At 33.0% G+C, this 14791-nt stretch overlaps 1 protein-coding gene across 1 annotated transcript; it reads right to left on the reverse strand.

Moving 5' to 3' along the window:
• Positions 1-8304: 8304 nt before the first annotated feature.
• Positions 8305-12691, reverse strand: LOC115446449 (esterase FE4). The gene is made up of 3 exons (XM_037438323.1): positions 12452-12691; positions 10695-11971; positions 8305-8523 (listed from the first exon to the last, which is right to left on the reverse strand). The coding sequence occupies exons 1-3, from the start codon at positions 12629-12631 to the stop codon at positions 8319-8321; spliced, it is 1662 nt and encodes a 553-aa protein (XP_037294220.1). The 5' UTR covers positions 12632-12691; the 3' UTR covers positions 8305-8318.
• Between the last annotated feature and the right edge of the window lie 2100 nt (positions 12692-14791).

The raw sequence follows: 14791 nt of genomic DNA on the forward strand, positions 1-14791 counted from the left end.
ATTGATGTTTAGGCATTGTGATTGGTACTGAGTTGTTAATTTGTAGGGTTGTCAAAAGTATTTTATTAAAAAGCAAAAACAAATTTTAACAAACATAAATTAGAAATCAGGAACTAAAGATGGCAAAACGGCACGATAGGGGAAAGAAATTTAAATATTTACACTACTTATCTCTTACTACTTTGGATTTGAATTTTACCTAATTGATCGAAGCTTAGATTGACTTGAATCCCTTAAGTAGCTTTATTACAACGAAGATTCTCAAATCACAAAGTAAAATTAAATTAACTAATTTCCTTGTTGTTGGTATTTCCGATAAAACGTTCATCGTCAGAACTGTGACCGTACGAAATGCTATAACGAATCTTAAATTCTGCACTGGTTTGAAAATATAGCGCAAATTGACTATAGAATACCTCTACTGAATCTAGAGAGCCTATTTTTTTTATACATGTAATGCAAAGTGACCCAACTGCATCTGATAATAAGTGGAGTGGGGTTCAATACAATATCGACTGACGAGAGATGATTACCTCTCGGCAGTCGACACAATTGTGCCGGCCTGTTGGATCTGGATGTATACTGGCTGGCTGAGGCTGATCCCGGAACGCGACACACTTACGTGGGCCACTATAGCGGGTTTTAACACCTTGTGTACGGTGGTCGTTATCGGGGCGGATATAAAATATATCCTACCACCAACAAAAAGATGGAAATGCAACGACTAATTACTATAATATGAAATATTGGTTTAAAATCCAAGTATCATAAGCAGATTGTCTTAGAATTGTAAATTGCAGATTTTAATATTGGTTTTTAACTTTTATTTAATTATTATTGTAGAGTGCTGTGTATTTCTTTAACTTGTACACATCGGAATGTAATTTTGGTAATTTGTACTAGAAATACGAAATATATGTATTATTGGAGAACCTTATTTAAAAATAAATAAAAGTCGAGGCTGTGTTGTGGGTGCTAATGTCGCAGTTGTAGTTAACCAATTTTATTAATATTACAATTGAAAGCTACCGTTCAATTCTAATATTAATAAAATTTGTTAACTATAGCCTACTTATTTTCCAGATTTTATCGTATTTTTTTTTACCGTTTAAAAACCACGATAAAATCGAAAAAATATATACATTTTGATATCTAACATTCGCGTATACATAGAAAGCATTATCCCTAATTGCAAGCTACTAATCGCAAACGATAAGCGGAGAAATCCACGAGCAATAGCATTTCAAATATTCAAATATTGTACTCCTATTTCTGTATCACCCACCGTAATATGAAAGGCAATATACACAGATAATTCAGCAAACCTCCCGTGACTTGACTTTGACGTTTACGAATTGACAGCACTTATCTGTGCAGCACCTGCTCAACCAAACCAAACATTACGTCTGTCACACAAAAGGCGACGTCAAGGAAATATCGCCCTTGAGACATTGAAAAAAATAACTGATTTTCCAAGGGAAAATTAACTTTATACATGGTAGGTAGTGTCCATAATTCTATGGCTAATGTATAAACTTATGTAGAGTCGATACGGGTTACCGAAGTTAAACGTTTAAATTCACACGTTACCCCTTTCAATCGAGAAGGGACAATATTTTGCAACGATTTCCTGTCAACCCTTTATATGTTTAGGTGTATAGATTTTGACGTAAGTGTGCTTTTACATTAATCTTTGAAAGTTTTTTTTTTATTGCTTTGAATGACGAGACGAGCTTGCCGTTCGCCTGATGGTAATTGATACGACCGCCCATAAGCAGTAGAAGCACCATCCAACACCTTGAATTATAAAGTTTTGTTTGGTATTCCACTGCACTCGCGATCCTGAGATATGAGATGTTAAATCTTATAATGTCCAGTAGTTACACTGGCTACAATGTACATGAATACTATTACAAAGGCAGAAATCATAAATAGTATAGGCAACAATTTCCAATTGTAATTTCCAGACATTTTTATTACGATTGGAGATTCCTTTGAAGGTTCTTTATTTTATAAAGAATAATTCCACAATTCAATATTTTATTCGCTTACTTATTAATTTTGATATGTAGTGATGAATGTTTTTTAATAAAAAACATTTCCAAAATGTACTTTTCTGGGTTAAAATAAAATATTAAATAAACTAAAGCTTGCTCTAGTTTTATAATCTAACCAATACAATTCAGTGTTAATATTCCTAAAAAAAAAAAAACAAATTTAACCATAGACACAAAACGTCACATCAGGATAATAATATCCTTCGATTTAGTGAAGTATACTTTCAGTGCAGTGATTACTATTTAATAAGAACACGCGAACTATATATCATTCCCTTAAAGAGCTTATAAGAAAAGTGTTATTGGACATATTCTTAGTCATAGTTCCATAACGTTTAGGTTAAAAAATTACTTATTAGTCTTGACTAATATCAGTCCTGTATTATAAACTGTCCCGCTACAGCGCACGAGTTCCCTTTACTACTGAGAGGGTTTAGGCCTTAGTCCACCACGCTGGGTTAATGCGGATTGGTAGACATATAACCTCGAAAATCTTATAGAGAACTTCTCAGGTATGCAAGTTTCCTCACGATGTTTTCCTTCACCGTTAAAGCAAGCGGTATTTCACCAAGAATACACACATAATTTCAGAATAGGCAAAGGTATGTGTCCTAGGGATTTGAACATGCAGATATGCGTCTCAGCAAATCCGTTCCACAACCATCTAGGCCACTTATAAGCGGAAAGGATAGATTGTTACTAAAATGATCTATTCCGTAGGGTACACCATACAACTAGTCATATTTTTATGTATACATAATATCTAGTTACGGATACATTATACACGAACGCATAAGAGGGTGAGCAGTGTTCAACACCAGTACGTATTGACTACAGACATATTTGAAATACTTTTTACTTCATTCGCATGTCAGAAAGCCCCCCTAATAATCGATGGTCTATCGAAATATACGAAACCTCACATTTTTCTTATAGAAAATATTAACCCTAGTGTAAAATTCTTTATTTTGTATGTTTGGTACAGTTCAAAAGTGAGCGCGAAATATTTTTAACAAATTCTTTGATAGAGGTATATGAATTATAGTCATTGTAGCGTTTTCGGTATAAATGACCTTTAGATAGTAAAATACTGCATAGTAGAATTAATATACTTGCTATATAATGACGCCTAAATAATTTAAATAATGATTCATTTCGAAACTAAAAGAAACGTTAATACAAAATCTGTTACAAATGGACTTTACTACGAGTAACATCAGGTGCAATAAACTCATTAAAGAACTAGAAATTAAATAAACCTTCCAATTATTATTTTTTTTTTGATTGGCTGTATTGTTTTTAGCCATCGTTTTAGCACAATTCTGCCAATGTCAAGTTTGAAAAGCAGTAGACACACATGCTATGATTATATAAAAATATATCTTCAGCCTGTTGAATATAAAAAAAATAACGTACAGAGATTGATTAAAAATGCTACAATATGTCTTGAATAGAAATAATTTTAAGATTCAAAGTTCTTTAGATTATAATAATAAAATAAACCTTATTTCTTATGCCTTAAGCCGGCACACTGTCACTGACACTTCTAAACAACAGCCGAACTCACCCTTTTCAAATATTCCGACGATTTGAGTCGATGCAGGCACCGGAAATATTTCCTTCCCTACGGGAGCGTTTGGATTGCACTCCCTTCAAACCCTCTGAATTTCACGCTGGGGCGACAAACTATTGTTATTGCTGATTGAGAATGCGTGGAATTTTATTGTAGAATTGTAAATATTCCACATATTAACGTTTAATATGAGGAAATAAAGAAATATATTATTATTTAAAGGGTATTGTAGAATTTTTTTTTTTACATTTTTGACATGCTTGTGCACTCATATGGGAATTAAATATATATTTACTTTGCGAGAACGTAATTAAACTGCTTTAAACTAAATAAAATATTTTTTTTTGTGTCATGCATTGTACTCTATACCTTGGAGTTATTTCTAAAACAACACTAAAAGTTTCTTGCCTTTTTTTTCTTATGAGAATGACTTTGCAAAATTCTGGTAAAGTTATTGACGGAATCTAAATAATCTATATATGGTCACGCCATCACGCGTGAACGGCTGGACCGATTTTACTAATTTTTTTTGTTGTGTTTGTTATTGTCAGGAGAAGGTTCTTATGAAAAAAATAAAAAATGGCGCGGAAAATTAGCAAATTTAAGAAAACTTAACGACACAATTAACTTTTGTATAACTGTCAGCGATTGATAGAATGCGCGCTGGAAATTCATAGAAATAGTATTAAATATTTTATGGGTTTGAAAAATTATTCTATTTCCTGTCAACAAAGTTTTAAGTAAAATAAAAAATTAAAACATGCGTTTTAATTGTAATATCGTCTAACGATCACTAGTTTAGATAAACTGTGTGATACTCTTGAGACGTAACAAAACTGATATAAAATATAATACCAGGCCTGCATTATATACTGTCCTACTGCTGGAAACGGACCTCCTCTACTACTAAGAGGGAGATCTTAGTCCACGCTGGCTAACTGTAGATTGGCAGACTTATAACCTCAAATTTGTATAGAGAATTTCTAAGGTATGCACGTTTCCTTTAGAGGTTTTCTTTCACCGTTAAATAAAGCGATAATTAGCTAAACAATAAAACGAAAAAAATATAAAAATAAAACAATACAAAACTTGAAAAATACTGGCTGAAAATATAAAACACAAGCATCTTTTTTACTTTTTTTATTTCTTTTTATTTTCGCCAGCCACCTGGGCAGTCGGATTCCAATAGTACTTGCTGTAAACTCTATCCCAAAACTGGTATCTTTTTTCGAATAAATCCTTCTTCATTTTCAATTTATTGCCAATTTCTAAATAATTCTGTTCGTTTACGCTGTGTCTCAGCCATTTGACGTTGATCAGTGTGCTCTCGTAGGCCGTCGGATCACTGAAAATTGAAATTCCAACTTGAACGATTTATATTGTTTGAATTTATAAATTGTATTCATACTAAATAATAAGTATGAATTCATTATGACGAAATTAGAATGAAATGAAAACTCTATGAGCCGTGTTAATAAATCAATCTCACCATTGAGTAAGACCTCAAGTCAGCTTTTAATGTATGAACTATTTTATAAGCTAGTCTCAAGTTATGATTTAAGAGCTCTTGCTCAGTTGATTCGGCGCTGTTACACAAATAAAACTCCGCTGGTAAAAATTCACTTTTTTATTGCTTTGAATGACGAGATGAGCTTGCCGTTCGCCTGATGGTAAGCGATACGACCGCCCATAAACAGTAGAAACACCATCCAACACCTTGAATTATAAAGTTTTGTTTGGTATTCCACTGCACTCGCGATCCTGAGATATGAGATGTTAAATCTTATAATGTCCAGTAGTTACACTGGCTACAATGTACATGAATACTATTACAAAGGCAGAAATCATAAATAGTATAGGCAACAATTTCCAATTGTAATTTCCAGACATTTTTATTACGATTGGAGATTCCTTTGAAGGTTCTTTATTTTATAAAGAATAATTCCACAATTCAATATTTTATTCGCTTACTTATTAATTTTGATATGTAGTGATGAATGTTTTTTTTAATAAAAAAAACATTTCCAAAATGTACTTTTCTGGGTTAAAATAAAATCTTAAATAAACTAAAGCTTGCTCTAGTTTTATAATCTAACCAATACAATTCAGTGTTAATATTCCTAAAAAAAAAAAACAAATTTAACCATAGACACAAAACGTCACATCAGGATAATAATATCCTTCGATTTAGTGAAGTATACTTTCAGTGAAGTGATTATTATTTAATAAGAACACGCGAACCATATATCATTCCCTTAAAGAGACTATAAGAAAAGCGTTACTGGACATATTCTTAGACATAGTTCCATAACGTTTAGGTTAAAAAATTACTTATTAGTCTTGACTAATATCAGTCCTGTATTATAAGCTGTCCCGCTACAGCGCACGAGTTCCCTTTACTACTGAGAGGGTTTAGGCCTTAGTCCACCACGCTGGGTTAATGCGGATTGGTAGACATATAACCTCGAAAATCTTATAGAGAACTTCTCAGGTATGCAAGTTTCCTCACGATGTTTTCCTTCACCGTTAAAGCAAGCGGTATTTCACCAAGAATACACACATAATTTCAGAATAGGCAAAGGTATGTGTCCTAGGGATTTGAACATGCAGATATGCGTCTCAGCAAATCCGTTCCACAACCATCTAGGCCACTTATAAGCGGAAAGGATAGATTGTTACTAAAATGATCTATTCCGTAGGGTACACCATACAACTAGTCATATTTTTATGTATACATAATATCTAGTTACGGATACATTATACACGAACGCATAAGAGGGTGAGCAGTGTTCAACACCAGTACGTATTGACTACAGACATATTTGAAATACTTTTTACTTCATTCGCATGTCAGAAAGCCCCCCCTAATAATCGATGGTCTATCGAAATATACGAAACCTCACATTTTTCTTATAGAAAATATTAACCCTAGTGTAAAATTATTTATTTTGTATGTTTGGTACAGTTCAAAAGTGAGCGCGAAATATTTTTAGCAAATTCTTTGATAGAGGTATATGAATTGTAATCATTGTAGCGATTCCAATATAAATTCACTTTAGGTCGTAAAATACTGCCTGGTAGAATTAATATACTTGCTATATAGTGACGCCTAAATAATTTAAATAATAATGATTCATTTCGAAACTAAAAAGAAACGTTAATACAAAATCTGTTACAAATGGATTTTACTACGATTAATATCAGGTGCAATAAACTCATTGAAGAGATAGAAATGAAATAAACCTTCCAATTTTTTTTTGATTGGTTGTATTGTTTTTAGCCATCGTTTTAGCACAATTCTGCCAATGTCAAGTTTGAAAAGCAGTAGACACACATGCTATGATTATATAAAAATATATCTTCAGCCTGTTGAATATAAAAAAAATTACGTACAGAGATAGATTAAAAATGATACAATATGTCTTGAATAGAAATAATTTTAGGATTAATTGTTATTTAGATTATAATAATAAAATAAACCTTATTTCTTATGCCTTAAGCCGGCACACTGTCACTGACACTTCTAAACAACAGCCGAACTCACCCTTTTCAAATATTCCGACGATTTGAGTCGATGCAGGCACCGGAAATATTTCTTCCCTACGGGAGCGTTTGGATTGCACTCCCTTCAAACCCTCTGAATTTCACGCTGGGGCGACAAACTATTGTTATTGCTGATTGAGAATGCGTGGAATTTTATTGTGGAATTGTAAATATTCCACATATTAACGTTTAATATGAGGAAATAAAGAAATATATTATTATTTAAAGGGTATTGTAGAATTTTTTTTTTTACATTTTTGACATGCTTGTGCACTCATATGGGAATTAAATATATATTTACTTTGCGAGAACGTAATTAAACTGCTTTAAACTAAATAAAATATTTTTTTTTGTGTCATGCATTGTACTCTATACCTTGGAGTTATTTCTAAAACAACACTAAAGTTTCTTGCCTTTTTTTTCTTATGAGAATGACTTTGCAAAATTCTGGTAAAGTTATTGACGGAATCTAAATAATCTATATATGGTCACGCCATCACGCGTGAACGGCTGGACCGATTTTACTAATTTTTTTTGTTGTGTTTGTTATTGTCAGGAGAAGGTTCTTATGAAAAAATAAAAAAATGGCGCGGAAAATTAGCAAATTTAAGAAAACTTAACGACACAATTAACTTTTGTATAACTGTCAGCGATTGATAGAATGCGCGCTGGAAATTCATAGAAATAGTATTAAATATTTTATGGGTTTGAAAAATTATTCTATTTCCTGTCAACAAAGTTTTAAGTAAAATAAAAAATTAAAACATGCGTTTTAATTGTAATATCGTCTAACGATCACTAGTTTAGATAAATTGTGTGATACTCTTGAGACGTAACAAAACTGATATAAAATATAATACCACGCCTGCATTATATACTGTCCTACTGCTGGAAACGGACCTCCTCTACTACTAAGAGGGAGATCTTAGTCCACGCTGGCTAACTGTAGATTGGCAGACTTATAACCTCAAATTTGTATAGAGAACTTCTAAGGTATGCACGTTTCCTTTAGAGGTTTTCTTTCACCGTTAAATAAAGCGATAATTAGCTAAACAATAAAACAAAAAAAAATATAAAAATAAAACAATACAAAACTTGAAAAATACTGGCTGAAAATATAAAACACAAGCATCTTTTTACTTTTTTTATTTCTTTTTATTTTCGCCAGCCACCTGGGCAGTCGGATTCCAATAGTACTTGCTGTAAACTCTATCCCAAAACTGGTATCTTTTTTCGAATAAATCCTTCTTCATTTTCAATTTATTGCCAATTTCTAAATAATTCTGTTCGTTTACGCTGTGTCTCAGCCATTTGACGTTGATCAGTGTGCTCTCGTAGGCCGTCGGATCACTGAAAATTGAAATTCCAACTTGAATGATTTATATTGTTTGAATTTATAAATTGTATTCATACTAAATAATAAGTATGAATTCATTATGACGAAATTAGAATGAAATGAAAACTCTATGAGCCGTGTTAATAAATCAATCTCACCATTGACTAAGACCTCAAGTCAGCTTTTAATGTATGAACTATTTTATAAGCTAGTCTCAAGTTATGATTTAAGAGCTCTTGCTCAGTTGATTCGGCGCTGTTACACAAATAAAACTCCGCTGGTAAAATTCCCTTTTTTATTGCTTTGAATGACGAGATGAGCTTGCCGTTCGCCTGATGGTAAGCGATACGACCGCCCATAAACAGTAGAAACACCATCCAACACCTTGAATTACAAACTTTTGTTTAGTATTCCACTGCACTCGCCATCCTGAGACATGAGACCTTAAGTCTTATTATGTCCAGTAGTTACACTGGCTGTGCGTTCTTCAAATCGGAACAGTGACTATTCACTGCTGCTTGGCGGCAGAAATAGACATTGTGATTTAAAATATTATTGAATTGATAATATGAGTTTATTATATAGGGACTATCTTAAGATGCCGACCTTAATTTGACAGCGTCTCAGTCAACATCGCACTTGAGAGCGAATTGATCTGCATCTATTAATACAGGCCTATATATAGATTTTTTATACGTGCACGAGATTGTGTCCCCACTGCACCTGATAGTGAGTGAGGTCCAATAGAATATGGACTGACGAAAGATGATTACTTCTCAGCAGAAGACTGTCACATTTAATATTAATAGTATTCGTAAGCATCGCAAACTTTACAATATACTACACGCCCTGAATTTGTATGCTGCGTGTTGTCTCTTTCCGTTTAAGTTTAGTAGTTGTAGAAAGCAGTTTTTTTATTTAGGCATAGCTAGAGAGTGTAAACTGTTATACACAAAATATAGGATATCAAGTACAGAATTTAAACTCCGATCAAAGCACAATTATAAAAAAACTAATTGAAACACTAACCACGAACTCAAGACTTGTTTTTGAGCGTTATACAAGCTCTATAGTTAAACATATTTTATTGATATAATTCTTTAGACTTAATAAGAAAATATCAAGGGCTTTATTAACATTAATATGTATATTTAAGATACGTCTCTTCAGTAACTTAGAATAAGCTTTAACTAAACATGCTCACAACGGACTGTATTTGCAATGTTATGATGTATTAATTAAAAATACATAACTTACTGACAACAAAAAATACACAAAACAAAATCGTTTTCACCAAAAAGACAGTCCATTGCAGAATCATGTTTTCTATTTTTCTCTATGTTCTATTGTTACTTACATTTTTATTTTTAAATATCTCCTAGGCGGAGGTACGGTTAGCACGGGCCTAAGCCAAGTGCATATGAAAATAATTACGAAAAGGATAGAAATCGGATTATGTAGCAAGTATTTAGAACTACGTTACTATTTACTATTGTTATTATTATTAACCCATTTTAGTGTAATAGTACCTAATATTTCAATAAATGTTACGAATTATACATAATTGAATTGTATCTTCAATAATAACATTGAAAATCAAAATAAGTTATAGCATAAAATATCGGAATAATATTGATTAAAAATGTATGCCTAAATGATAAACATTTTCTTATAATGGTATAAGAAAATATTTATAAAATCATTTCGAACAAATATTGTTCTTCTTAAACGATTTCGATTCCAATAAGACGTCAAAGTAAATGATAATGTTATGCAAATAATCCGAGCGTTCAATAGGTTTTGGAAACTCAATACGCTTACTATTTGTAGGACACTGCATAAAATTTGAATATTTCATGCCCGTTAATTGGAATGAAAATGGTTTGGAAAGAATTTTTAATTTAAAATATTCATCGTTTACAGATGAAAAGTTATTTACCCTAGTTATAGAGTAATAATGATAATTTCTGATAATGAGTCCCCGAATAAATATAAATTAGAGTATGATTTAAATTCTCATACTTTTAAATTATGACTAAGATTATAAACGTCACGATTGTTGTATCAGATTTTACCAATAAATTATAAAATTTGGAAAATGTATGAGTTGGTAATGCTATTTAAGTAAATATGCATACCAGATTATACGTGAAGAATAACATTCCAAGACAATATTGTTACTTACGAATATTTAACAAAGTCACTCCACATCGTAGTCATGCGGTCACGAGTGTCCATATCTCGGTAGCTGATAGTATAATCTAGGAAATCCAAGACGTAGGCACTCTGGTCTCTATGACTAGCGCCTTTTACTCTATCCATGTACTGATGCTTCATATTCAATTTTCCAACGTAAGTAAATTCGTACAAATAAACAGGTTGGTTAGATTTCCCTGCGTAGTGTTTGGCTGACTTGATTATTGCATACTTGAACATGGAATCAGAGAAATAGTCTATATAGCCTTGTAGGGTATTATGGGAAACTTCTTCATCCTTGAAATAGGACTTTTTTATTTGATCGATAAAGGTTTGTTTAGCTTTATCATCGTTGAATGCCAAATCAGCTGGCAGGAAGTCAGCAAAATTTTTGTTCATATCATCCATCCAATCACCAAATTTGATTGTTCGACTTATGCCCTCCATATTGGAATAGCCGGTTAAAATAGGAATTTTCTTGAAGTCACCTCTCTTTATAATGTCAAGAGGTGATTCAGTCAAAACGGGTACTGTATTAGGAACTTTAGTCTCCACGCAAGGAGCAAATCCGAACGTGCTGTTAGTTAAAAAGAAGTTCTTGCTTTTAACTGCTAAGTCCAACGCTGACGCATTCAAGTAAAATTCTGTTAGATCTTTTATTTTACCCGTGTTGTTATACCCCATAGGAATTGCTATATTCGTAGCAGTAGTTATTGGATGTCTGTTTATTGCAAAAGGCGCTAGGGCAGATCCACTTTCCAAAACTAATTTATGTATCAATCCGTCAGTTAACTTAGACAATGCAAGTATTTCTGCCATAGCAGCACCAACACTGAAGCCAGCCAACGTGACTTTATTCGGATCACCACCAAATTTCTTTATATGTTTATTAACCCATTTCAAAGCAGCAATCTGATCTTTCAATGCTGCGTTACCAGGAATTTCTTCTGTACCAAGACAAGCAAATCCTAGAGCACCCACTCTGTAGTTAAAACTGATTGCAATAATATCGTGCCTTGCTAAGTAAGTTAATTTTGCCATATTACCACTGCCTCCTGAAAACGCGCCGCTGTGTATATAAATTATTACTGGAAGTGGGTTCTCTTCGCTTGCTTCTTCAGGCACATACAGATTCATAGTAAGACATTCGTCTTCTCCATGGAGAATGATATCGTCGTCGTCATCTGTTAGATAGACTTGTTGACAAACGTTGTTTCTCACATTTGCTACCTTGACTCCTTCCCATGGTTCTACTGGTAATGGTTCCTGAAATTACACACAGTTTAATTAATATTTGTCTTTGATTCTGCTTCGGTGGTTTATGTTCAATGTAGTCTATCGGTTGCTAATAGATAATCAGAGCGAGTACAATATATAATATGAAGCAAGTATAATACAAGAACTACAAAATGTATGATATTGGAATATTGTTTTTGGAGTATTTTTTATCGCGAAGGGAGACGGGAAATTGTTTCGCCTGATGATAAATCTTGCTGTGGCACATAGTAATTAACAATATTAGAAGGACAGCCAAGCAACTTCCTATTGACAGTTGAAAACTCGTTTTAAGCTTCGTTTATGACATAATAAAATATTTGTAAAGGATAGAAAAAACTGCAAAAAGCAATAAGGAAATCACGAATGATTATGCAGAAATAAAATTACTATATTGCAATACTGTAAACAAAATAATTGCATTATTCAAGAAAATTTAACTTCACAATATGTAGAATCACACGTACATACCTTAAATTTATCCCTTCCTTTAGGCACAGTCGCGTATGGTACACCGTAAAATTCATAAAAATTTCCATTCCAATATTTCTCTCCACTTACACTACCTATTCCATCCAAATTAACAACTCTATAGTCATCTTCAGCTCGTAAACTCACAAAAAATACACAAAATATGAATAACCGAAGCATTTTGCTGTTGCTATAATAAAAATCGGAGTTGTAGATTGCATTATCGACTTAATGATAATGATGATAAGGGCGTTATGCAATTCATGGATCACCTAATTACTGAAGGACACGTAATTGTTCATACTGATATGATAAGAGCTGACAATTCTGAAGTGATTTTCGATGTCTCGGACAAACTTGGTTCATTTGAAGCTGTAAATCGACTAATAACAATAACTGATAGCCTTTATATGAAGTATTCTTATTTCTAGATCCTAGATTACTACAGAAAGTGATAGCGTCCAGAATCGTGACTTTTCCCTAGTTCGATAGGCCCATTTGATTTTCATCGTATAGGCCTTTATAATGTCCACTTATGGGTCTTACCTTCCTCCATGGATTAAGCTTCCTATTAAGCAAGAGTTTAAGATAACAATTTTTTTAACGCTGAGTTAAATCATATTGCGCGTAATCTCACTGTGTCTTTTAATGGTATTTATAATGGCCAATTATTGTATCATATACATCGAACTGAATGGTAATCGGCTGAAATACATAACACACATACACACGCCTTTTATTCCCAAAGGGGGTAGGCAGTGGCGCCACTGGTGCAGCTACTTTTCGCCGAGAGTGTTCCTTCCCATAATGTAATAGGGGGCGAGTCTATCGCTACATTGGGCATTCCAGACTCTATATTTATATTGAGCAGAAAAAACAAAAATATCGCTTTGGCCGACCCGGGATTCGAACCCAGTACCTCAGAGCGCTGCCGTACCGCGCATGCAGTAAACTACGCCACCGAGGCGGTCTCGGATTTTTTGATATATTACAAAGTTTTTCGCTCGATATATTTGCGACTGGAGTATAAATCACAAACATTTATACATTCAGTTAGACTAGGGACTTCAGGCGACCTGTGAAATATTATCATAAGATATACGGGAACGCTCCTAGTGTCCAGCAGCCAAGTGCTAGTGCCCTTTACACCATGCTATACGCTCACGATTATACAAGTTCAGTCTGACTTTGTATTACTAAATAAAATTAAATTCTCATCTTCTTGCAAATAACAATACAATAAGGTAAACGTACACTATGCCGGTATAGTATTATGCCGGGTCATTTTAATTTTTGTCGCAAAATAAGAAAACAGACAGTAATATTATGATTTTTATAATACCCACATGAACTATAGTTTAAATACAACCAAAATAACACGATTTCCAAATTTAAGTAAGTTAAGTTACTCGAACTGTAGTAAAATAAAAATTCAAAATTTCGAACGGCAATGTTTAAGTCGAAAGTCGACTTTATATTAGATCCCATTCCACTTACCATCAGATGCAGTGTGGTAACATTGTAGTGCACGTATTAAAAACAGCGTTATTGTGACATCGTGTTAAAAAATGAAATCATGTACTTATCTTCTTGAAAATAACACTACAATAAATAACTTGTAGATGTAAAATAAATAGTAAAAAATGTTGGAACAAAATAAATATGAATAAAAAGTAATTTAAATTTTACACGCCCTAATGTTATTATTACTCTAGGAGAATTAATCGCAACGACAACATCCCACTTCCAGGCAGAAATACACACATGCACACGCTATACTTGCTTTAAACTATAAAAAAATCAGAAAAGTAAAATTGAGATTTTTAAAATAAAACTATTTTATAACGGTTTTTTATAGTATAATTCGATCCGAACGTTTCGAAGACTTTGCAGCCTTCCTGGTCACGGGGCGGACTGAGGTGCCGGTCATCCGAAAAGTCAAAGTTACAATATCTAAAATAATAATATCAATAACCGCGTTAAAATCTGTAAATAGTTTTATTTCAATGTCTAACATTCGCGTAAACATAAGAAATCATCGTAAAATACTATCAGATGGGCCAAGAACTAATCTGCCTAAATAAATAAAAATAATCACATCGTGCCGCACACTGTAAACGCGTCGATGCCTTTTTATTCAAAATACATTCGGTTTAGTACATTTTCATGTTGAGTAAAATACGTTGCTCGAACGTCTGAAAGATATTTACTTTGAAGGTAGTTACACTGACTCGAATGCTTACACTTTGAATGAGTTTCGGTGAATACTTTGGCACCGTTTTGTACAGATGTGAGAGGGTTTTACAAGACTGTGTTTGTTGGAGGGTCAAATGACTTCCA

The sequence above is a fragment of the Manduca sexta genome, chromosome 13, assembly GCF_014839805.1.
Source record: "Manduca sexta isolate Smith_Timp_Sample1 chromosome 13, JHU_Msex_v1.0, whole genome shotgun sequence".
NCBI classification, from domain to species: Eukaryota; Metazoa; Arthropoda; class Insecta; order Lepidoptera; family Sphingidae; genus Manduca; species Manduca sexta.